Source organism: Trematomus bernacchii, unplaced genomic scaffold (genome assembly GCF_902827165.1).
Source record: "Trematomus bernacchii unplaced genomic scaffold, fTreBer1.1, whole genome shotgun sequence".
NCBI lineage: Eukaryota > Metazoa > Chordata > Actinopteri > Perciformes > Nototheniidae > Trematomus > Trematomus bernacchii.
This window is the reverse complement of record NW_022987342.1, coordinates 8,823,141-8,847,858: the sequence shown is the minus strand read 5'-3', so window position 1 is coordinate 8,847,858 and position 24,718 is coordinate 8,823,141. Positions and strand designations below refer to the sequence as shown.

Sequence of the window (24,718 nt, the reverse complement as noted above, 5' to 3'; positions counted from 1 at the left end):
TGATATGTAAGTGGATATGTAGAGGGGCAGCAGTCCAAGCATAGCGGTATAGATGAATTTGTACCAGTGCAGTGATCTGCGCATTGATAATGATGTCCAGTTGACTAAAGAGTACAGCGTGCAATGGTGTGAAGTGAGTGAGCTGAGGCGTTCATGTACACAACATCCCCGTAGTCCAAGAGCGGCAAAAATGTGGCAGCTACAAGCCGTTTCCTCGCACTTGTGGAGAAGCAGGCCTTATTTCTAAAAAAGAATCCCAGTTTTAATTTCAATTTCCTTAAGAGATTGTCAATATGCTGTTTGAAGCAGAGATTTTCATCTATAGTGATGCCTAAGTATCTGTAGGTGTTAACAGCTTCAATGGGGTTATGCTGTGCAGACATGATGCAGGGAAGAACAGTTGGTAACCTTTTCTTATTGGAAAACAACATGACTTTTGTCTTATCTGAGTTTAACACCAACCTAAGGTGGAACAGATGTGACTGAAAAGTGTCAGTCACAAGTGTCAAGTGCAGACGTTCAAATGCAAGGGCAACAGTGCTAGCACAACAGTACACAACAGTATCATCTGCATATAGATGTACAGAGGCATCAATACTTTGACCCACATCATTTATATAAATAGTAAAAAGGGTCGGTCCCAAGACCGAACCTTGAGGAACACCTCTGGGCACATTAAGAAAGCTTGAGGAGAGACCGCTGAATTTTACACATTGCTTGCGATTCGAAAGGTAGTTTTCAAACCAACCAACAGCTTGGTCAGACAGGCCTATATGAGATAACTTCTGGCATAGAATGCCATGGTCCACAGTATCAAATGCCTTGGATAAGTCTATAAAAAGGGCAGCACAGTAGCTCTTTGCGTCCAAGCTTTCGACAATGTCATTCACTACTTTCAAAGCAGCTGTTACTGTACTGTGCTGCTTCCTAAAGCCTGACTGGTGAGGAGATAGAATGTTGTTCAAGCTTAAATATTCTTTGATTTGATCATTCACCAGCCTTTCAAGTACCTTAGCTAAAATAGAGAGCTTGGAAATTGGTCTGTAATTATTCATCACCATGGGATCACCACCTTTCAATAAGGGGAGAACATTTGCAGTTTTCCAAACATCTGGAATGACATTGTTTGTTATAGAAAGATTAAAAACATGACACAGTGGTTTGGCTAAAATATCTGCAGCTAGCCGTAAGAAATAAGGGGGGAGATCGTCCGGGCCTGCTGATTTTTTGGGGTCTAGGCCCTTTAGAGCCTTACAAACCTCCCCAACATTGAAGGGGTTGAAGGAGAAAGTATTAAAGACCTTATGTCCAAGCAAGACCTTGAAAAACTTGCCCATGCATTTGTCTTTAGCAAGCTTGACTACTGCAACAGCATCTTCACAGGCCTCACAAAAAAATCACTCCGTAAACTCCAACTAATTCAAAATGCTGCTGCCAGAGTCTTAACCCGGACAAAGAAAACAGATCACATCACTCCAGTGCTGAGATCGCTGCATTGGCTTCCAGTAAGTGAGATAATTGATTTTAAGATTTTATTGCACACATATAACGCACTAAACGGGCTAGGACCCAAATATATCAAGGACCTCCTTCAGCGGTACGAACCCAGCAGACCCCTGAAGTCTTCAGGCGCAGGCCAGCTCACTGTTCCATTTGTGAGATCAAAGCGTGGGAAAGCAGCCTTCTGCATCTATGCTCCTAATGCATGGAACAAACTCCCAGAACATCTGAGAATGGCTAGCACTTTAGAATCATTTAAATCAGGTCTAAAAACATTTCTTTTTAACATGGCTTTTTAAATTTAAATTTTCTAATTTTCGAACTGTTAAACATGGTTTTCTTTCTTTTAATTGTTTTGTGTGTTTTTGTATTTCTTCTCACTTTGACCATCGTAAAAATGTATTGTGTTTTAAAGCACTTTGAATTGCATCACTGTATGAATTGTGCTATACAAATAAATTGCCTTGCCTTGCCTTGCCCTTACAACACAACATTTGTCAGCCCTCACTACTCTGCATGCTGTCACCCCTTGTGGATTTAAAGAATGTATTGGCTAAAAGACTACGAGCAGGATATCATTAGAAAATGTGTCAATTTGAAGAATAAATATAATTTCTAAGAGCATAATGAGGAAATATGAAGTTTAATAGATAGAGAAAAATAGATGTTTGCCTGAGAGTTTGATGTCTTCTATTTGAGAGCCTTTTTATGTTAATGGATGTTTGTTTCTTTGAAAGGAGAACTAGAGTCTCTCAGAGTGTTAGTTTAAAAGTCACTCTCAGAAGGTCTACGACTTTTCTCCTTCATTGACACGGCAGTTCACACTGAAGTCTTAGGATTTATAATGCTTGACATTGTCCTAAATAAAGGGATGGATATTGTAAGAAAAAATGGCCATACTAGTTGCAATTCGATACCTTATTAATGATCTTACGATATCTTATTACCCTACAAGAGCTGCACTATATATTTGTGAGGTGCAGTGATGACTTTTGTAGGACAACCCGGAAGTAAGAATCGCAAAGGCTCCCATCACCAAAAGCAATGGGACTTTGGATTTCGGTATATTGCTGAAAATACGATCTGAACCCAACACACATTTATGATATTTAAACGTTTTTTGTCAGCGGGATAATCTCTAAATATTATTACCACTTTGTGATTTTCAAAGGGTAACTGCAATCGGCAGAAGTAAAAAGCTGATGTTAGGCCATAAACAACACCTCCCGCAAAGCTAAAGGTGACTCTCGTATGCCTAAGGACGTTTTAGTGGTTTATTAGGTCAATTGTTAGCAACCACCGCCTTTATGACATAGACGCTTTGCTAACATGTTAACCCTCACTTTAGAAAGTGATAATATGTCAGTGTTGTGTTTACTGGCTGTTGCACTGCCCCCCTACTGGTACAAATACATTTATGCAGGTTTTATAAACATGATTTTCAAAAAATTTACTTTGTAAACCTTTGTATGTGTTCTTATACACTGGCAGCTGTACAAGACCTTTGAGTGAAAAATAATTGAAAAAGAAACCCCCCAAAACTAAGGAACTGACCAAAAAGTACTTTGCTTTTTCAGAGTTCATAGTGTGACACTAACTAACTAACTATCATTACGGAAGACAGTGAACATTCAGTGGAACAGCAAGTACAAACCTTGTGTTGGACTCTCCCTGCTCCTTCCTGGAGTTGACAGACAAGGAAAAAAACAATACGTCAGAAATCATCTTTTCATAATACATAATTGCCCATTGTGCTTAAAGAACCAGTGGTTTTGCATGTTTTAGCCCATTTATTACGCATCACAAAGCTGTGTTTTAGAAATGTGAATGCATTTTCTCTTTTTGCTTTCAAATGATTTTTGTACTATAAAAATCTATTTGCAGACTCTTGACACGTAATCAGGTAATGTAGCTGTGAACATCCAGTATGTATTAGTTTGTTAAAAGTATTTTTATGAGTAGAGGTTACATTGGGGCATTTGGGCAGACAACCACCTGCTGCCAATAGAAAGTGTGGTTTTACTGCTACTGCTACTGAAACTTCAACACATTTATATAATTCTGGATTAAATATTGTATTATTCTAAAGTTCAAGTTAAGTGGGACATATATAATATTATGGTATAGTTTCAAGAGGCAGATATGTAGGAATAGCCCAACACTCGACACAAAGTGCCCTGCGTGTGGGAAAATAACAATCCGGATGCCCATCGTTTTTAACAATGAAAGTCACACATGTTTGCCAGGTTTTATTTTCATAATTAGCTCAAAGTTGTCTAAGGTCAGTGTTTAAAAAAAAGGGTTGGTAAAAGTGGTCAGCATGAACAAATGACAAAGTCTGTCTTTGGAAGAAAAACTTGCCATTAAACGCCCCGTTACCCACCAGCCTCGGGATATGGTTATGATTTGATGTTCACTGCAATGGATTACACAACTCAGGATGTTTGAAGAGTCTGCTGCGTTTCAGTGACAAGACATGTCATTGATTGGTATACCATAGCCTACAAACATTGATATCAATCAAAGAATGCCTGGAACTGTATGTTAGAAAGTAAGCTATAGCCTACATTCAAAGATGTTGGGCAAAAAATGTAAGTTTGCGTGAAGAGCTAAAACCTGCATAAACAGTGGTATGGTGGCTATGATAGAAATACTTTTGCATTCAAGGCTTTGTCAGCAGCTACAAGATTGTAGGGTAGCAACACACCAATCGATAACAAGCATTCAGTGGGAAATAGACCTTAGCAGACAGCAGGCTCACTAAAAACACATGCGGGTCGATGCAGAGTCTCCAGACAAACTAAAGAAGCACTTGCAGCTTATTAACGTTAAGCAGTGTCTTTGTAATCAGAGTTAGATACATACAGTTAGATGAGCATTAGCTAACATTTAGCAATCTGGTCAGAGCCATGGATTTCTATTAAGGTGGTTATAAATGACATTTTAACAGAAACTCTTAACAATTCTGCCATCTAGTGTATAGTACAATTAAATGGAAAAATGTAGGGAAAAGTGCTCTGCTCTTAACCTGTGACAACAGAAGGAATTCCCTTTCCTCCCCCCGTGCACATAGCATGTTTTTTTATATATAGTAAACCCCACTGTGTCTTTGATATGTTTGCTACCACATCCAATGAAACCAGCACTGCATCTCTAAATTACTCTAAATTACTCAGGGCACCAGTGGAAGGGTGTACAATTTAAAGCTACTGAAGTGCTGCAGATTCAAAAAGCTTTATGGCTCATCAAGGACAAAATTGCTGTCCTACACCGAAAGATAATGCTGACATTTCTGCCTCAGACCTTTAAAGTGACACCCGTTAAAGTCCCATTGGGCGCTCAACTGACTAAGGTCTAATACAGGGAGTCTGAAAAGCTTCATTTTTTTGATGGCAGTAAAATAATTGATATCATATTATCTTATCTAGAAATGTCTTAGAAGTCAGCGCTTTTAATTTAATTCAAGCAATCGGAGCCAGGATACTTTTTGGTGGCTGTCAACCAATATCACATTAGAAAAGGAAATTGAGAAAATCAATGCATTTCTACAAGAAAGGGTGCATCATTGATACAATATATAGATAATATGGAGTGGAAAGCCTTAGAATATTACTAAAATTGTACAGATTTGAAGAGTAGAAAACCAGCTGCCACAGGTGTACCTACTTCGTAGGGCTGCAGGTGTGCAACGCCTTCAAGTGAGGCTTCCACGTAGCAATGGAAACCGAGTTCTCATCAGCCGAATAACTACGCCAAACACACTGCATGCAGAATACACACAACCAAGAGGGAGGAAAAAGTACAAGGAGATAAATGGAATATATGAGATGATTAGAACAAAAACACAGCAGAGTCAGAAGGGAGAGGGAGAAGAGGATGAGGAGGGAAGACAACAAATGAAAAAGCTGATTAGTGATAATCCAAAAAACAAGTTACAAGGGGCTACAAGTGCTTTTTATCCACAGAGGAAAAATAGAAACTGGAAAACAATTACATCATTTAAACACATTTTATATTTGGCAGACATTGTGTATGATTTAGATAAACTGTTAATGTTATGATTAAAATGTTGTCCAGCCCTGAAACAGATATGTGTGTGTGGCGTACCTGGATGAGGTAGGCGGCGGGGTTTCTTCTCTTCTCAAAGTGCTTCTGTCTGTGCTGCTCCTGGACCTTCAGGGCAAAGCCTGAGCCCAGAATACCCTGGTGGGATATTGACAGGATTAAATATGAGATGCATGTGAACACCAAAGACTCTCAAGTACTACAGAGCTGCTGAGCATGAGAACATCCATCATGGCTCCAGGAAAAACTACAGGCTGTCCTATTCCCCAAGGGACTAGTATGACCTGTGGACTAATGATAATTTGTAAAATATGTGGAGGATGTCTTTGATTCTAGTCCTGTGCGATTCTGCCATATTTGTAATTCTAACACAGATTACCTAACATATCTCACCAAATACAGAGGTCATGTGATAATATTGGTGTGAATAATTATATTTTTAATCTGCTTTTTTTGTTTCCTCTGCACATTAATTCTGCCTCTTAACCTGGTAGAAAATCATGGAAGCTGCGTTGTAAATAATAAATAAAAGTTAAGAAAGCATTTTGGGATAAAGTCTAGAAAGTTAGTGAAAAGCATGCAGACCCAGTGGCAGGGACACCAGAGTAAAAGGGCTTAGTGAATATTATATTAATATAAATAAATATATGAATAATATTAAATATAAATAAGATATTGTATAACAGACTTTAATGATCCAATGCAAATGCGTTGCAAAAAAATCACAGACATAGGACCCCTTTTTTTTCTTAAAATACTTGTAATTTTAGGCAAGTTTATTTGAGGGATAATATGTATTTTCTCCAAAGAAATAGGAGAATAATTAATACCTCTATCTAGGTGAGATTGGATGGCATTGTTTAGTACAGCCCAGCGTAAGACCCTTGATTTTCTTATATTAAGTGAACATGGATTCATTGCCCGCAAGGCAAATAGCTTAGCTAGCAATAAGACTGGAAACAGGAAACAGCTAGCCTGGCTGCGTCCAGAGTTAATAAACACCTACCAAAAACGCATATTAATTAAACATACATATATGTGTTAACTTTTAGGCTTAAGAAGTAATGCTAGTCGGACTTCCGCCGGACAGCTGAGCAGCATGGTCGCTTGAACAGTGAGCTCCCTTATGCCAACAGAATAAACTCCGCCTAACTCAAAAATTAAAACATATAAAACATCCTGGACAGTTGATAATGAGCGGAGGGTCAACAAAAGCAAGAAATAAGAAAAGTGTGACCGTCAATGTAAAGAAAAAACTAACATTAACAAAGAAAATGTCAGGCTAACGGCAGAAGCTAGCACAGCAATGGCTAAACCACAAGCTAATCTGGACAGCATTAGCAAGCAAATCGAAGCCATGCAAAGCGAGCTGAAAACCGACTTGACCATCTTTAAGGAGGACATCGCCACTCAAATAAAAAACGAGCTGACAGAATTCAAAGAAGACATTAACCAGAAACTGGTAAAAATACACACAGAAGTTGGACAGCAACAGGATAAAAATAGACGCCGTTATGAATCGCACTGAGGAGTTTGAGCTCTGGAGTACCGAGGCAAAAAGCGATATGCAGGAAATAATAAAAGAACACAAGTTTATGACTGAAAAGCTGGATGATTTGGAATTGAGATCCAGACGGAACAATTTGAGAATATACGGCATACCAGAAGATGCAGAGCTGAAAAGTGACACGGTGGCGATGTTTGTGGATAAATGGCTGCGGGACGAGCTGTCAATAGAAACAGATCTCCAAATTCAACCAGCCCACAGAGCCCTGGCACCGAAACCAAAATCGGGACAACCTCCGAGGTTGATCATCCTGAACTTTCTGCAGTTCCATGTAAAAGAGATGGTCTTGAAGAGGGCTTGGGAAAAGAAAACTGTCAAACTCAGAGACAATAGGATATATTTAGAGCACGACTACACCGCGAGGATACTGCTCCAACGCAAGGCATACGCGGGCGTTAAGAAGATCTTGAAGGGAGAAGGCATCCGCTTTCAGACACCTCTCAATAAGATGCGTATTCACTGGGCTAATGGAATGAAGACATATAATAGCGCAGAGGAAGCAGCCAGCGATATGCGGGGAGGAGGGTATGGAGTAGAAGACACCACCGCTACTAAGGGCTCCGCTGGCCGCGGCGGGCTGAAGTCCACGGGGATCGAGACTTGGTTGGTTTTATCCTACTACTAGCTGGGGGCCCTTATGGAAGACTTTCCACCTCAGAACAAGAGGTGAGACAACATCTGAGGGTTGTTGACACCAGTGCTTGAATTGGGCCGGTACTCACCGGTACGCAGTACCGGGACTTCTGATTTTTACCCATCTGGTACCGTTACTTCTTACTGAGTACCGGCACGGTGCCGGTACGGCGGTACTCAGTAGATGCGTCATGAGGTGCCGCCGCCGCTTTGCCTGCCTCGCCCCGGGAGCAGCAGTCTTTGTCCAAACACCGCCACCCCTCGGCGGCCCGCAAGTGCCAGAGGACCTCGGCAAAACAGAGCCTGCCCAGGTATATTTAAACAAGTTCCCAACTCGCCTGTACAGTGGGTAAGGCGCTAATATTGCAGCTCATGGTTTAAAAACAGAGATTGGCTGGAATTTCCTGTAAAAAAGATGCCATCTTCTGCTATGCCTGTAGAGTAGACATTTCGGTTCAAATACATCTAACTCAGATGCCTTCACCACAATTGTACCAGAGTACCAAACGCTGTCTCCTGGTACTCATCTCAAACTGTGAAGTCCACTGAGACAAATGTAACATTTGTGATATTGGGCTATATAAATAAACATTGATTGATTGATTGATTGATTGATTGATTGATTGATTGATTGATCTGAGTAACTCACTAAAAATGAAATACTACAGTATATGACAGTAAAACAAGAATAGAGTTTAAAAGGGGAGTGATTTGTAAAATATCCATAAAGAAATAGAAAATCTGTTTACAGTTCTGTTTCATATGGATGTTGAGAGAGGTATCCATAAATCTCTTAATTTTGCTCTCAAAGTGCACCAGATTGATGCTTTTCACTTCAATATTTAAAAAAAATCTTGTGTTAGATCCACTCCCCACTTATAAAAATAGCACTTTACCCCTGCACCCCCTCTAATCTCAGATGCACCCTGAGTCATTTTCTTTAAGTACAGTGAGCCTTTCTAAAATATACAGTAAAGAGACAAACCCACCAGCATTATAGGATATACTATGACTTTGAGCCAAACTCTTGTTTTTGGGCTGTATAAATAAATTGACTTGAAACAGTTGCTGATTTAGAGTACTGGCACCTTTTTTATTCCAATTCAAGCACTGGTTGACACCTCTATTTGGAGGTTGCCTTTTCTGTATATAGTTACGTTTAGAAATGTTTTTTTGTTTACAATATTTTTAAGTGCCTATAGTTATATCACTGTTAACCTGAGTTGGAGACACTACAAAGTGACTGAACCAAAATCAACCTACAGTATGACTAACAAACAAGACGGAATTAAGCTTATGTCCCTTAACGTTAATGGTTTGGGAAACCCGATAAAAAGAGCAAAATTATAACGAAAATCAAAAAAGAAAAGTCACAGATTACTTTCCTACAAGAAACCCACCTTTCACAGACGGAACATGAACAATTAAAAAAATGTGGATTCAAAAACACCTTTTATAGCTCCCACTCTAACGCACGTAGAAGAGGAGTAGCTATTTTAATTTCTAATGCAGTCAAATTTGAGTACCAAAAAGAAATAAAAGATAGAGAGGGATGATATATTATTGTGAAAGGGACAATTGACAAAACTAAAGTAACATTGGTGAACATATATGCACCACCTGAGAGTGATAAGTATTTCTTTGGGGCCTTGCTTGATCTGATTGCAGTAGAAACAGAGGGAATATGTATTAGTGGGGGAGATCTCAATTTGATAATGGATTATGAGTCTAGGAAAAGGGTTAGAATATTAAAGTTAGAAATAGGTAAAGTTCAAAATGAACGTATAACAGCAAAGATAACTATAGATGAAATCCATAAGGCAATTGGAAAACTGAAAACAAACAAAGCTCCAGGTAGTGATGGATTCCCATCTGAGTGGTACAAAAAACTAGAAAAAGAACTGTCTCCACTGCTACTAGGTGCCTTTAATTGGATCATGTCAAAAGAGGATACTCTCCCCTCATGGAAAGAAGCAATTATTACAGTTATCCCAAAACCATTAAGAGATAAAGAATTTTGCCAAAATGTAATATAGACCAATCTCAATTCTTAATGTTGATTACAAGCTCTACACTACGATACTTTCAAACAGGCTACAAACAATAGTACCAGACCTCATAGATGAGGACCAAACGGGCTTTGTTTCAGGTAGACAGACGCATGATAATATCAGAAGAACGTTACACATCATACATTAGGGCTGTGCGATTATGGCAAAAATCATAATCACGATCATTTCTGGTGAATATTGATATCACGATTATTAAATACGATTATTCATTGACTTTGAAAACATCAATTTATTGAACTTTAAAACAAGTTAAAATAATAAATTGAACAGTATGTTTTTAACAGTTGAATACCCTGAACTTTAAGTATAATTCAACTGAAAAACCAATACAAAAATTAAATTATACATTTATATCTACATTTAAATAAATAATATCAAAATAATAAATACTGTAGCGACCCAGTGTAGGGTGCTGTGTGGGTCACTCAAGCATCCCCCGTCTCTCTGCCAATCACAGAGCTGCACAAGTAGCGAGCTAAGAGGCTCCAGCTTGACGAGGTTAGTGAAAGTTGACTGAACGCTAGAGACCGGAGCATGGAGGACCGGAGAATAGAGAACCGCAGTGACGCGCCCTAAAACCCGGAAGTAAACTTCTTCCGGTTCCTTCGACAAAAATGCATCGAAATAAGGTCTGTGGAAAACGAACCTGTTAGATAAATGCACGTTTTGTTTAGTCGGATAATCTCCACATGTCTACCCATCTTTTATAATTTTCGAATCATAAATCTATCGATCATAAATCTATCGATTAGATTTATGATTAGAAAATTATAAAAGTAGGGTAGACATGTGGAGATTACCTGGCTGAACAAAACGTGATCTGTCTCTTAAATGTGTGTCAACCACAGACCTTATTTCAAGCTATTTTCCAAAATCCTATGGAGAAATTGCATTGGTTTTTGTCGAAGGAACCGGAAGAAGTTTCCCTCATCTTGTCAGCACTCAGCAGAGACGAGCTTTGATCTTTGCTTCGCCACTACGGAGGCCGAGAGTCTCAGTTATCAACACACATGGAAGTCGAGGAGAAAGAGAAACACAGCGCACCGAATCAAACGTTTGGCAACACTTCGAATTTTTCAAGAAAGACGGACAACTTGAAAAATCGCTCGCAAATTGTAAACGATGCCGTGCGGCTTTAAAGTACACAAGTAGTACGAGGAACTTAGCGACGCACATAGAGGCAACATGGGGTCTGCGGCTGAAAAGAGAAACCTGAAAGTTAGACATATGAGTTCAATCACTCAGTGAGGTGTTCTGTCAGTGAGAGTGGTGTTTAGTTTACAACAGCCTGTGGCCAATAATAGTTTAAATGTCTTCCTTACAATTGTAAGCAGTTATGAAATACCTGTTTGTGAAAGGTTATTTTCTTTATTGTTCCTATAGAAACCACTGCTTTCTGCTCACTGGTGAGTTAGCCTATGAATGAGTGTTAAGCACATCAGGCTGGCAGTTGTATGTGCATTGCACTATGGTAGTTGTTATTTGCACATTGTTAATCCTGGGCATCCTTAAATTGTTTAACTGTGAGGTCAAAGTGAAACATCGCAAAATAAACTGGTCAGACTACTGCTTGACCTTTCATCTAGAACCCACCTCACCTCTGCCCACTTTGACAACCTAGGATGGCTTAGAGTAGACGACAGAGTACAGCTACTTGCAATGGGCCTGGTCTACAAGATCCACTACACCTCTATGGTACCCATGTACATGTCAAAATTCTTCCCAAAGGTCAAGGAATACCATGATCATAACACCAGAGGGAGCTCCACAAATCATGTAAAACCCAGATTTGGCACAAAAAAAGGGGAATACACGTTTCGCAATTATGCCACATCAAGGTGGAACGCTCTTCCCACAACTGTAAAGGAAAGTAAAACTATACTTACCTTCAAAACCTCTCTTAAAGAGCACCTTCGGGGGAAAGCATTGCAAAACTGGCCCCGGTAATGGTACAAATCTCAACCTGTCGTACAATGGACAGCTTCCCCCCCCCATCTATGTATATACTCGCATTTTTAGACTCTGTTACTAACTGTATATCTGTAGACTTGGTATGTCTTAAATGTCCGGTTAGGATGTATTAGAACGAAATCTAAAATGAAAATTGTAAATAATGTTATAACATTGAACTGTACTCTGGAGACAGAGAACACTACTACACTTGTGAAAAGGCCAGTTTGTGAAAGGTCCAAGTGTTTTTTTTTTTAAGGTAAAAAAGAAACAGCATGATGGGATGTGCAGTACTAGTAGAGAGAAGCAAATATGTGAAGCACTTTTTTGTTAATGTATGATTTGCTGCATATAAGGAATAAAACAAAATCCTCTGTCGTACCATATTGAATTGTATCATTATTTTGCATCGTGTTGAATCGCATCGTATCGCCCCGTATCGCATACTGTAATGTTGAATCAAATCGTATCGAACTGTATCGCAACAGGGGTGAATCGCATCGTCTGGTGTTTCAAAGGTATCGTTAATGTATGGTATCGTTGGTAGCGTATCGAGATGCGCATCGTATCGGCCTCAGTGATGGAGATGCACATCCTTAATATGCACGGTTATCCAGAAGGGAGAAATGAGAAGCTTTCAAGACCTGAAAAACCTCTTTGACCTAGAGAACAAAGACTTATTCAGATATATGCAAATGAGGGACTACTATACAAAAAAGGTTAAGAAAAATGAAGATGACATACAACCTATTGTAAAGATTATTGCACGAGTTTACCATGATGATGTTCCCAAAGTTGTGTCAACCCTGTATTCGTGCTTGATGGAAGCCAAAAAAGATTCAACACTCTATGTAACTAAATGGGAAAAAGAACTAAACGAAAGGATCTCAGATGAGATGTGGTATGATATGTGGAAAATGCACCAGACCACTACACAGTCACACGGATGGAGAGCATTTCTGTGGAAAAAACTAATTTGTTTCTTTTACACACCCAAAATCACTAGTAAACAAACAAACACTCAACAATCATGCTGGAGAATTTGTAAACATCTGGAACCTCACCATACACATGTGTTTTGGAGCTGCAGTAAAATGCAACCTTTCTGGGACTGTGTACACTCTGTTATATGCAAGGTATTAGGCTATAGAATCCCTCAAACCTGTTTGATATTATACCTGGGACATATGGAAGGATCTGTACATGTCGGAGATCAATACCTGATCAAGATCCTCCTAGCTGCTGGAAAGAAGGCTATCACTAAAAACTGGCTAAAGGCGGAAACACCAAGCTACAGACAATGGGTTCATATTATTGGTGATATCCTAATAATGGAGAAAATCACATACAAGTTGAAAGTAATGGAAGACACATTTTTAAGGGCTGGGAAAAATGGTTAAGGTACATAACAAAGGAGTCATAAAAAACCAAGCAATATTTGATAACTATGTAGATCGTCTCCGTACAGGCACTGTTCTCTCTGAAATGTAATATTTGTTTGTGTAATTTACCTTGTGAAAAAATCAATAAAAGAAAGTAAAACATTAATAAAAAATAAGTACTGCTAGTCATCAATATTTTAAACTTACATTTCCGTTTGCTTAGAAGCCAATTTCTACAATATTTTTGCTGGTGCATTGTCACATGTCTTAAATTAATGTTAGCATTAATGTTAGAGTGCTTGGTTCATAGAGGAAGCAGATCATATTTTTTAGGAAAAAACTCAAATCCAGTTTTGACAACTTTCAGGCTAACAAAGCTTCACAAACTGATGTGAGGAATTAACACTGAAAAAGTTAAGAGTTAACGAAGAACGTATTTAATTGAAGTATACAGACTCACAGCTGGCAGTGCAAAGAAGGAGATGCCCAGGAGGGCGAACCCAGCAGACAGCATCCGTCCTGTCCACGTCTTTGGAGTCTTGTCCCCATAACCAATGGTGGTCAGGGTGATCTGGGAAAAGGAATGAATTATTATTATAGGTCCTGAATTATGCCCATGCTACACATACATTCAGAACATATTTTATTGATAGAAAACAAGCTCTCAAGAGCTGAAAGGAGATGTTTTCTTGAAGACATGATGCTTTTGGTAGAATGTTATCATTCGACACTTCCTATAGAGTTTACAGTACATGATCAATGTTTTGTTTTTTTAAACCCTTTGCTTTATTTTTTATAATTCTTCAATTATTAAATTGAAGGACATCTACTCACACACATTTACTTGTTTAAAATGGTTGTTTTTAATGACAACATTAAGGTGCTTTTAAGGGAACATTAAAAGGTTTTATTTCTCAAAGCTTTGTACAGGAAATGTACGCTCCACTCATTGCTGTATTGAGAATTCTGAAGAATTAGTTTCACATTAGGAGGTTCATTTGAATTCACCTGTGGCAGACTGAATGAATGCACCTGCTGGATACACAGCATGTGAGTGGGCTGCATTTGATGTATCATTATTTCTTTAATTACACAAATGACATCTGATTGGTCTGACTTACCGCATATTTTCAGTATTTTTCTTCGACTACTCTGAGACCCATGTCTCTCGGTGTGCATAATAACTGTATTATATTTGCATGTCATTTTCTTTTCACACAGAAGCCTGATTTTAAATGCTGCCTTCAGGCGCTGCAGTCGGAGTGATTAGACCTTTGAGGAGGACTTATAGCAGCAGCTCCTTCTGGCCTTGGATTCAAGAACAATAATGAAAGCCTGTGGCTGAAATGTTTTATTCTGCTTAAAAATAACACGTTTCGAACCACAGTTTGGTGTTCTTTACTGTATTTGCGAAGACTTTCTGTGAATGCTGTTTTGACAACATTGATTAAAGACATTGAACCAAACAGAAGACGGAGCCAATATTTAATAAAATACACAGTTAATTGTGATAGTAATCGGTATGTATGTATGTATGTATGTATGTATGTATGTATGTATGTATGTATGTATGTATGTATGTATGTATGTATGTATTCATTGTATCCATCTGTCTGTCTGTCTGTCTGTAGGTTCTACTTGTCCATTCTCTTCTGTCTTTCCTCCAGTTCAACCGTTTGACTGTTTCAACTCAACAAAGCCCTAATTTCCTTCATCTATCTATCTATCTATCTGTCTGTCTGTCTGTCTGTCTATCTATCTATCTATCTATCTATCTGTCTGTCTGTCTGTCTATCTATCTATCTGTCTATCTGTCTGTCTGTCTGTCTATCTATCTATCTATCTATCTATCTATCTATCTATCTATCTATCTATCTATCTATCTATCTGTCTGTCTGTCTGTCTATCTATCTATCTATCTATCTATCTATCTATCTATCTATCTATCTATCTATCTATCTATCTATCTATCTATCTATCTATCTATCTATCTATCTGTCTGTCTGTCTGTCTATCTATCTATCTATCTATCTATCTATCTATCTATCTATCTATCTATCTATCTATCTATATATCTATCTATCTATCTCTCTATCTGTCTATCTATATATCTGTCCGTCCATCCATCCCTCCATTCCTCCATCTATCTTTCTATTTATTTTCGCAGATTGATCAATCTTCCTCTCAGACTCTGATTGCCTTGCCTTATGAAGGCAGCTGCAGCTATTTGGTATCATCATGATTTCTTGAGGTGGTATGAAACTGATGCTTAATGGAGCCGTGCAGGGTTAATGTTTATGGAGGAGCTGTCAATGCTCAGAGGAGAAATATAAGCATCAGTCCTCTTCAGGACACATTTATGAAGAGGTGACTGTGAGACCTCCTGTTGCAGAGACACCGGAGTGGCTGTGGAAAGAAATCAATTCAAGGTGTATTGTAAATGTACAAAAAAAATATTGATGGCAAATAACAAGAAAACATATTTTCTTGTTATTTGCCATCAACCATTTTTATGACAGACAATATCGATAATATTTTCTCTGAAAATAACAAATGTAATCCCTACAGCGTGAGTTTTGTACCATAATATCTCCCTCTCCCCAGGGTCTGCAATGAATGAGTTATTTTGACCTACAAAGCCCTTTATACGCCAACATCATAGACAGCTACTTCGATTAAGAGGGGAATGAAAATTCTCTTGCAGCTATTAAAATCAGCATTTTCATTATTAGTTTTGACTGAATCCTGGCCAATCCAAACTCACCGTGCCCCACCACAGCGCATCGGCATAGGTAGCAAAGTCTTTGTTGAACTTGTTCTCCACGAGGTAGACGAGGAACGAAGAGAAGATGAGAACCAAGAAGCCGATGTACCAGGCGGTCACCAGTTCCTGCAGAGAGCGTTCATGGGAAAACAAGAACTGTATTAATGCACAACCACTTTGGTAGATGAACCTAAATTGGCTTTGTGACGACAATTTTGAAGACCATGTCTGCTCATGATATGACACAAAGGAAATTAGTTAAATCTTTGTTTTAAATCTGCAGACCCTTTCAACTCATGCAGGTATTGTGCGTTTTGCCTTGCCTTCAAAAACATTGAAATTCAAAAGTTCCCAATAGCAGCTGTATGTTGTTACATATCAGGGTGACGCATTGCTTGATGGGATATCTTGTCATCATAGCAGAGACTTTAAATTATTGTATTTTGAGGAAAATGATTGCATGCAGAACAAACTGGCAGAAATATTTCATTTTACAAACTACATATTCAACTTGAACACCCCATACACTCCATTATTTTGTATTTGTTTTGTAAAGCCCACTGACATAGCTATGATGTGTGCAACAGAATACACTTCAGCATTCACCACAAAACTGTTCATCCACATTGAATTGGAGGAAGGGCAAAAATCAAGGCTCTATATTTATTTGCTTTTGGATTTTTGATTCAGAATGTCCCTGAAATATTAGCTTTAGAAAAGTTCATGAACCATCACATTCAAACTGCATATTTCAGTTTGAATGTGCAGCTTTTACGAGTTAATTCAAACTATGCTAGTTACAATGAGCTTTCCTTGCTCCTACGGGGGGGTCATAGGGATCTAAGAGAAATGTGAAAAGAGGTTTTGTGCAGGTTGATGGAGGTGAAGGACAGAGAGATGAGCGAGAGTCGAGGTAAGAAAGGCGAGAAAAGCCTGAAAAGAGTTGAACAACTGTCAATATTGCAACATGTAGTATATTCCATCAAATGTTTTAATCTTGTTCTTTGTACATTACTTTTCTTATTCATTGTATCACATTGCTAATCAAATATAAACATCTGCATTTCACACCATAGGGATAGTGTAACGTCTGAGGTGTTTCAACAATACTTCTGTGTAACAAAAACTCAGAAACTTTAGTACTTTTGGAGCGTCCCAGACGGAGGCTCTGTTTATTACTGTTGGGTCCTACTTAAAACTCCAGAACACACTGAGCATGCTCAAACACATGGACTCTCAAACCAATGCTTACAATAGTATAGCAAAGTAAATATTCTGTACTCTAATGTAGAGTATTTTATATATGTTAAGTAGTTTATCATAAGTGTTACATTCAATCAACATAGGGGTTACAATAATAGAAACAACACATTTTACAATATGCCTCACACACCTAAGTATGATTTTGAACACGGCCATACAGTTGAATCTTTAATATTGAGCTACACCAAGGTAAGATTTATGACAGGGCTTGCATTGGTTCTTCGGTTGTTTATAACTATTATTAGTGTGTAAACATGAAGTTCACTAGCGATACTTTAAAAATGTTTTCCGTTACAATTATTAGCTACCTTTAAAAAAATGTAACCTGATTACTTTCCTCTACTTTAACCCTCCTGTTGTCTTCGGGTCAAATCTGACCGATTTACTACTTTCATCAATCATAACTTTTTTGTTTTACATTCGATTGCATTAAGGCTTTATGATATCCTTCACAGTAGACATTTGAACATATCAAATTGATATGACTTTCATTGCATTTTGGATGATTTAGTCAACTTTGTAACACCCATGGTGTTCCCGGTCAAAAATTACCGCCATAAAGAAAAGGAATTAGTAACCATCCGGATCAGATCAGATCAGATCACACACACACACACACACACACACACACACACACACACACACACACACACACACACACACACACACACACACACACACACACACACACACACACACACACACACACACACACACAACACACACACATTCTCTCGATGTGTTCCCCCTTATGTGCCCATCACCCCATGTGAATCACACCTGGCACACACAAACACACAGAACAATTTGATACATTTCCCGCTCTCATGTTCAGTGTCTATTCTTTGTATATGTACTGCAGTTGTTCATGTATACCAGTAGTCTGATACAATATTTACAGTTTGAAAGGGTGTTAAATGAAATTTGGTGATGATTAATGTTTTTTGTGTTAATGTAATAGCAGTTAAAACAGGACCGGTCAAATTTGACCGTGAACACCAAAGTAAGGGGGGGGAACGAAGACAATAGGAGGGTTAAACCAATATGTTTAGTGTGAAAACTTCTGCTCAGAGATTTTATTTATTGGTAAACCTGCCTTTCATTTAGCAGATTCAGGCAGTAGGCATATAGATTAACATTTAAAGTATTAGCCTACAGAACAGTACAGTTTACAGAGAAGAAATCATTCTGATCCTTTCACAACAAACACTATATGCTCTTTTTACTTTTTTTAGTATAATTGTAATCCTGATAGTAGTCCACAATGTTCAGAAATGTAACAATATCTGATTACGTCTTTTTTAGTGTAACTGTACGGATATACAGTTACCTTTTTCGATGTAATCCGTTACTCCCCAAGCCTGATGTTCACTGACACAATGAATGTGCCCAGTTTACAGGGATTCATTTCATATTTCATATCACAAGATGTAGGCTGAATCATTGACTCATTGTGGGGGTTGAAGTTAATGCTTTCATTTGAAATATAAATATGGTTTTATTTATTTTGAATTCCTTCAGTGCCTTCCATTTCCACCCCGCTCTCTGTTGCCATTCATAGTTTTATTGCTGGGTTATTTTAAGATGCAGTTCAGTCAGACACTCACATTTTAAATGTTAAAGTGGACCTATCATGCTATATTGAAATGATATATTGTAGGGCCATACCTATATAAGGTATATTTATACGTTTCTGTTTTCAAAATACCAAACAGATCATGCATTTTAGCCATGCCTCATTTCGCTCTATGTGCTGTTTGCTGTCTACGGGTCTGATTCTGCTGACCACGCCCCCCTGCAGGAGAGGGGAGACGTGCTCTGATCAGCTGCTGGGCTGTCAGAAGAGGGGGAGAAAAAGAGATCTCCGTCCTCCGTGTTTTATTATATAGAGTCGTTATTCATTTGTTTTAAAGCTCAATAAATAACAAAGAAGACCTTTGACCGGCACTTTTCTAATTTTGTCCGGAAGATTTAAACTTTAACGGACATCTTGACCGGCGAAAGAAACTGAAACTGAAACTCTGCCGCACGGTCCCCTCGTTCCTTGTAAGAGGTGGAGAGGTGGGTGTTTGTCATCTGCTGGTGGACTAACCGGAGAGAATTACAGTGCTTGCCTCGACGGGGAGGGATTGCATTGAATTAAAGCAGCGGGAGCAAACGCTTGCCTCGGGGAGGGAGAAAAAAAGCCACAGCGGAGAATAAACAGAAGGGTAACCATGGTAACTATGGGTGGGAAGTCTTCCTCGCTGCTTTTGTGGCAGACTACAGCGCCACTTACAGGCCTGGCATATGTACTACAGCGTCTCCAGCGCTTTCGAGCGGCAATGGCCGGCCGTGGCCCAACCCCACATTCCCCTGATAGGTGGAGAGTTGGCCCAATAGCCGTAGCGCCACTTCTGTGACGACATAGAAGTGTTCAAATCTGGATCAGTCTGTATCAGATCCGTTGCAGCCCCTTTTTTAGAGATTTGGGTATGGAGGAAAATAGAGAGGGTTGTGTTTTCTGACACTTGGTGAGTTCCCTGGAACACCGGGGACACATATTCATGTATAAAAGACGTACAAAAGTGCATTTTGCATGATAGGTCCCCTTTAAGTAACAGCAGCATATAGTCTATGCTCTGGCCTCATCACTCTCGTAAATATTGTTTACATAGAACATAACGTATTGACGATTAAATAACTATCCCCTGAAGCCTACAGGTGGATGCTGGTGTGGAATCAGGGTTTGGTCGGTTGTTAGAGGGGCAACGCGTGCATATGTATCATTGGTCCTGGAGTGGACTGCCTGAACTAGCTCGCAGGCTTCCAGGTGTGTGTGTGTGTGTGTGTGTGTGTGTGTGTGTGTGTGTGTGTGTGTGTGTGTGTGTGTGTGTGTGTGTGTGTGTGTGTGTGTGTGTGTGTGTGTGTGTGTGTGTTGGTCATCCCACCCACCTTGCTGTGTGCGTACACCACGGAGCCCAGCAGCTTCCAGGTGCCCCCCCTCCGGTCCATCCTCACCATGCGGAGGATCTGCAGGAAGCGCAGGCTCCGCAGCACCGAGGTGGCGAAGATGTTGCCCTGACTTCCTGCCGAGACCACGGCCACCGAGGCGATCAGCACGATGATGTCTGTGTGAGAGGAGCATACACTGAGAAAACTGTAACCTGGAGGACTCAATACATTGTTTTTTAAATGTTTGCCTCCACACAATGCTTTTTTGTTATGTTCATGTAGTTTATTTTTATTACATTTCTTGATAAACACTCATGTAGTTCAGGTCAGCTTCATTATATTTGAGTGTGGCATTTTCTTTAAGACTTGCAACAAAAGCACTACCTATATCCAGTGGTGGAATGTAACTAAGTAACTAAGTATTATATTGACTTAATTGTACTTTTCTTGAATATCTCCATTTTATGCCACTCCATTTTTATGCCACTATTTAAAGGGGCCCTTTTATGCTTTTTGGGGTTCTCCCTTTCCTTGTCTTTTGTTACATAGGTTCTTGTGCATGTAAATGGTCTGCAAAGGCTAAAATCCCAAAGTTAACCAACAGTCTCAGAATCCCCAAAATGAGCATACAGTAAAAGGGCCCCTTTAACTGTCATGGTTACTAGCTACTTTTTGGATACTAAAACACACACTATGCTTTCCTGATATGATGCCGTACTTTGCTACTTATCAGTCGTGTATTTTGTTAAGACTTTAAAATTGGCTCCACATTGACCGACCACAATTAAATTGCTCTTACGTGTGATAAAAACATGTAAAAGATTGATATAATATTCTTGAATAATAAAATACTTTGAAAGAGTCACTCTGCATACTGGATACTTATACTTCTGATACTTAAAGTACTTCTAGCTGAATACCACTGTACTTTATGTTACTGAAATGGGCCATTGTGGTGAATGAGTACTTTTACTTTGTGTACTTGAGTACATTTTGATGCTAATACTTTTGTACTTTTACTGAAGTAAACTTGTGAATTTGGGGTGTTTACTTGTAATCGAGTATTTTAAGACCATATAATCTTTACTTTTACTTGTGTAAAGGATCAGAGATATGAGTCCATTTCTGTCTGTATCGCACAACACTTTGAAACAGTTTCTACATGCAAGAGAACATTCTATAAATACTCCACATACACTTAAGCACATTAGAAGAAGAGAAACAACTTGTCATAGGAGCAGATGAGTGTTCACCCCTGACAGCAAGAAGGTCCAACCTGAGGGTATATCTACATATTGATCTTAAAATGTGAACGTGGCCCTTTAAAAAGACAGGCGGGATGGCTCATCCCAGCCTGGAGGTCCCAGTGTCTGGGGCGGGCTGGATGTCTTTCATCCTAACTATATGTTGTCACCTCACCCTCACCCCTCACTGTGGAACATTATCCCACTAACACTTCATATTACTTGAGCTGACACACTCAACATTGTGTACTATTCCTACTACTTCCTGTACACTATATGCTCGTATACGTCACCGGCTACTGCATCAACACGGCTACTGACGCAAACAGGACAGTGGGGAAGTAATTGGCTTAAGCACTGTCCTATGAAGAATACACCACGTGCAGTGTATTTGGAATTATCAAGATCCATATGTCGCATGTCACTGGGATTCTAAAGGTTTCTGATTTGTTGATCATTTAATCTGCCCATATCTGAGTGCAGGCAAACTGCATTGAAGAAAATGGTTACCTACATAGCATATAGCTTTTTGTAGGCCGACCTGGAAGTGAGCATTGCATCCCCCCCACAAAAAGATTTCTTAAATTGCAGAAAATAAGATCTTTGGCAACACAAATTTATATTATTTACACATTTTGTTGAGCATGATAATCTTCACCACTTTTATAATTTTGAAGCGATAATGCAAATGCCAGAAGTAAAAAGCTAATGTTAGGGTATAAAGGAACTTCATCACGGTTGCATGGCTGCTAAGCTAAAGGCAGCTAATATACAGCGTGATGACGATAAATTCACCACTCGGGTATTTACTGACATATTTTATGTCGTAGAAAAAAACGTTACAATCTCTTCAGCTCGTGTTAACAACATACCTTATTTCAGTAACCTAACCAAAAACTAAGTCTAAAAACTTGGCTTTGAGACGTGGAAACCGGAAAAAATACTAATTCCTGCATTACACTGTTGAAAGAGTATAGGAAATAGTCAGAGAATGCTCTATTTTAAAATTAGATGTCTTTTAGAGCCTTATTTAGAGCAATGTGGGGATTTAAAAAGCTCCAATGACCCCCCTCTTGTGTCTCGAACACATCTTCCATTTCAATGACGCACCAGGGGTCCTGTTTTCTATTTCACTCTGAACAAGAGCTTTTCCTTCGTGTAGAAACTTCTCGTCAGCTCCTGTCCTTCTGCCTAACCCGTTATTTGGAGAAAATGACCAACCAAGGTGTGTTTAATGGCTTCTCTTATAAACCATGAACCAATTGACGCCAGGTGGCGAGAGGAAAAAGGGGAAAGGTCAGCAGCAGCACCATGAAAAATACATGAATGACACCCTGAAGGTGAGAGTCTCCAGGGGCTGCAGGGTGCAGCAGGTTCACTCCTTTTGAAGGTGCAGAGAGAAAAATATGAGACAACAGAGGGATGGATGTGTGTGTGTGTGTGTGAACTGGAGTGTGTGAATTGGAGTGTGTGAGGTCAGAGAGTTTGCCCACATCAGAATAATGCAGCTCGGCAGCATCTCAGCTTTAAAGAGTAACTTTAAAGTGGACCTATCATGCTATATTTTAATAATATAGTGTAGGACCATACCTATATAAGGCATATTTATACTTTTTTTTTTTCAAAATACCAAACAGATCATGCATTTTAGCTCAATTTGCACTTTTTTAGCCCTGTTTTTGCAAGGGCTGATTCTGTGAGAACAGCACCACCTACAGGCCTGGCATATGTACTACAGCGTCTCCAGCGCTTTCGAACGGCAATGGCCGTGGCTGTCTCCTCCTGATTGGTGGAGTTGGCCCAATAGCCGTAGCGCCACCGTCCTGACGTCAGGACAGTGTTCAAATCTGGATCAGTTTTTATCAGATCCGTTGCAGCCCCTTTTTTAGAGATTTGGGTATGGAGGAAAATAGAGAGGGTTGTGTTTTCTGACACTTGGTGAGTTCCCTGGAACACCGGGGACACATATTCATGTTTAAAAGACGTACAAAAGTGCATTTTGCATGATAGGTCCCCTTTAAATGAAGTCTCCTTTATGAGTTACTACATTCACTTTATTAGACTATGTATTGATCTTGGCCCCGTTAGGTAGCTGCCATGGCAACAAAAGGAAGAAATCTCGTAATTCTGTACCCTGGAGTCCAAGAAATACACAAAAAAAAGGTATGAAAAAGGGCTATATTTGAAAAATTGACTTAGTTAGAATGATACTGCAGTTGCAAGATCATTTGCTGAATCCTCGATAAGTTACTGTTAATGTAGCATTAACAAAAATCTGTCCATAATAAGATAGGAAATCCTGTAGAGCTTATATGATGAAACTATTCAGCAGCTAGATGTATTTTCTGGCAGCAGGGCTGGGCAGTAATCAGCTGTTCAAAAATGTAATGTTGCAAAAAGCAGACGGGGAGAGTCACAAGCCTCTGCTCTATACAATTATTTAGAAAATGTCGAACAAATCCTTAAGTTCAGAGGACATTCTGAAGTGGCATGGGAGCATGTGTCAGGGCTTTGGATACATGTTTTGAATTTGTGAAGGAAGCATATTGAAGCTTAAAACAGCTGTTGAGTTGCTCTTCACGTTGAAGACAGATAGAATTTTTGTTTTTTAGAAAGCTCCAGCAAGTCAACAAGCAGGCCAGGATGGAGGGAGGGTTTTAGGTCCTGGAGTAAGCATTCCACAAGTTATCATTTAAACTGCTTCTTATGAAATCATTGTATTTTTATTAACATGAATCAGTGTCCATCAAAGCAGCCAAGCTGCGCCCTTATGTTTTTTCTGTTTCTTTGTGATGTAACTAGGTGGGTTGGTTTGCAAGCGAGTACAACTTCTCCCTTCATTCCTCATTGAAATGAATGGGGAGAAAATCCAGTAGCAGGGCATTAGCACATCTCCAGGAAAATAGAGTTTAACTGGGGTTGATCTATTACAATAATACTGGTCTGATTTTTTAAGAGGATATGTACCAAACAAGGGTTGATCTCTATGAGGTTAGAAAGTCATCAACACCCACGGAAAACATACAGAAAACATATGTACATCTGTATATCTGTATATGTATACAAAAAACTAAACTTAAAGAAGAAATATAAAATAGAGTTGTTCTATTGGGTTCTTACTTATCAGTTAGATGTTGTACATTATGTGCTCTATGAAGGATTTTCAACATTCGATCAATGCGCACAAAAAAAGTATAATTTAGACGCCAAATAATTACATTCTTAATAGTTTTGAATGACGGTGGAGAACACTTGAAGAAAGCTATCTTTGTATCTTTCTACACCTTCATTTGCCAGTGTGGTTGAACAATTGCACAGCCTTTTTGTTTCAATGCAACAAAAAA

At 39.0% G+C, this 24,718-nt stretch overlaps 1 protein-coding gene across 4 annotated transcripts in view; it reads right to left on the bottom strand.

Moving 5' to 3' along the window:
- Nucleotides 1–24,718, bottom strand: part of LOC117483311 (potassium voltage-gated channel subfamily KQT member 5-like) — a 156,622-nt gene that overhangs the window by 18,241 nt on the left and 113,663 nt on the right. For all 4 annotated transcript variants that reach the window (XM_034131589.1, XM_034131606.1, XM_034131599.1 and 1 more), the window contains exons 4-9: nucleotides 20,131–20,306; nucleotides 15,934–16,059; nucleotides 13,630–13,740; nucleotides 5,608–5,703; nucleotides 5,167–5,261; nucleotides 3,155–3,181 (exon numbers count right to left, since the gene is read on the bottom strand). In XM_034131589.1, coding sequence (XP_033987480.1) covers nucleotides 3,155–3,181; nucleotides 5,167–5,261; nucleotides 5,608–5,703; nucleotides 13,630–13,740; nucleotides 15,934–16,059; nucleotides 20,131–20,306 — 631 coding nt within the window. The remainder of the gene's footprint in view (nucleotides 1–3,154; nucleotides 3,182–5,166; nucleotides 5,262–5,607; nucleotides 5,704–13,629; nucleotides 13,741–15,933; nucleotides 16,060–20,130; nucleotides 20,307–24,718) is intronic.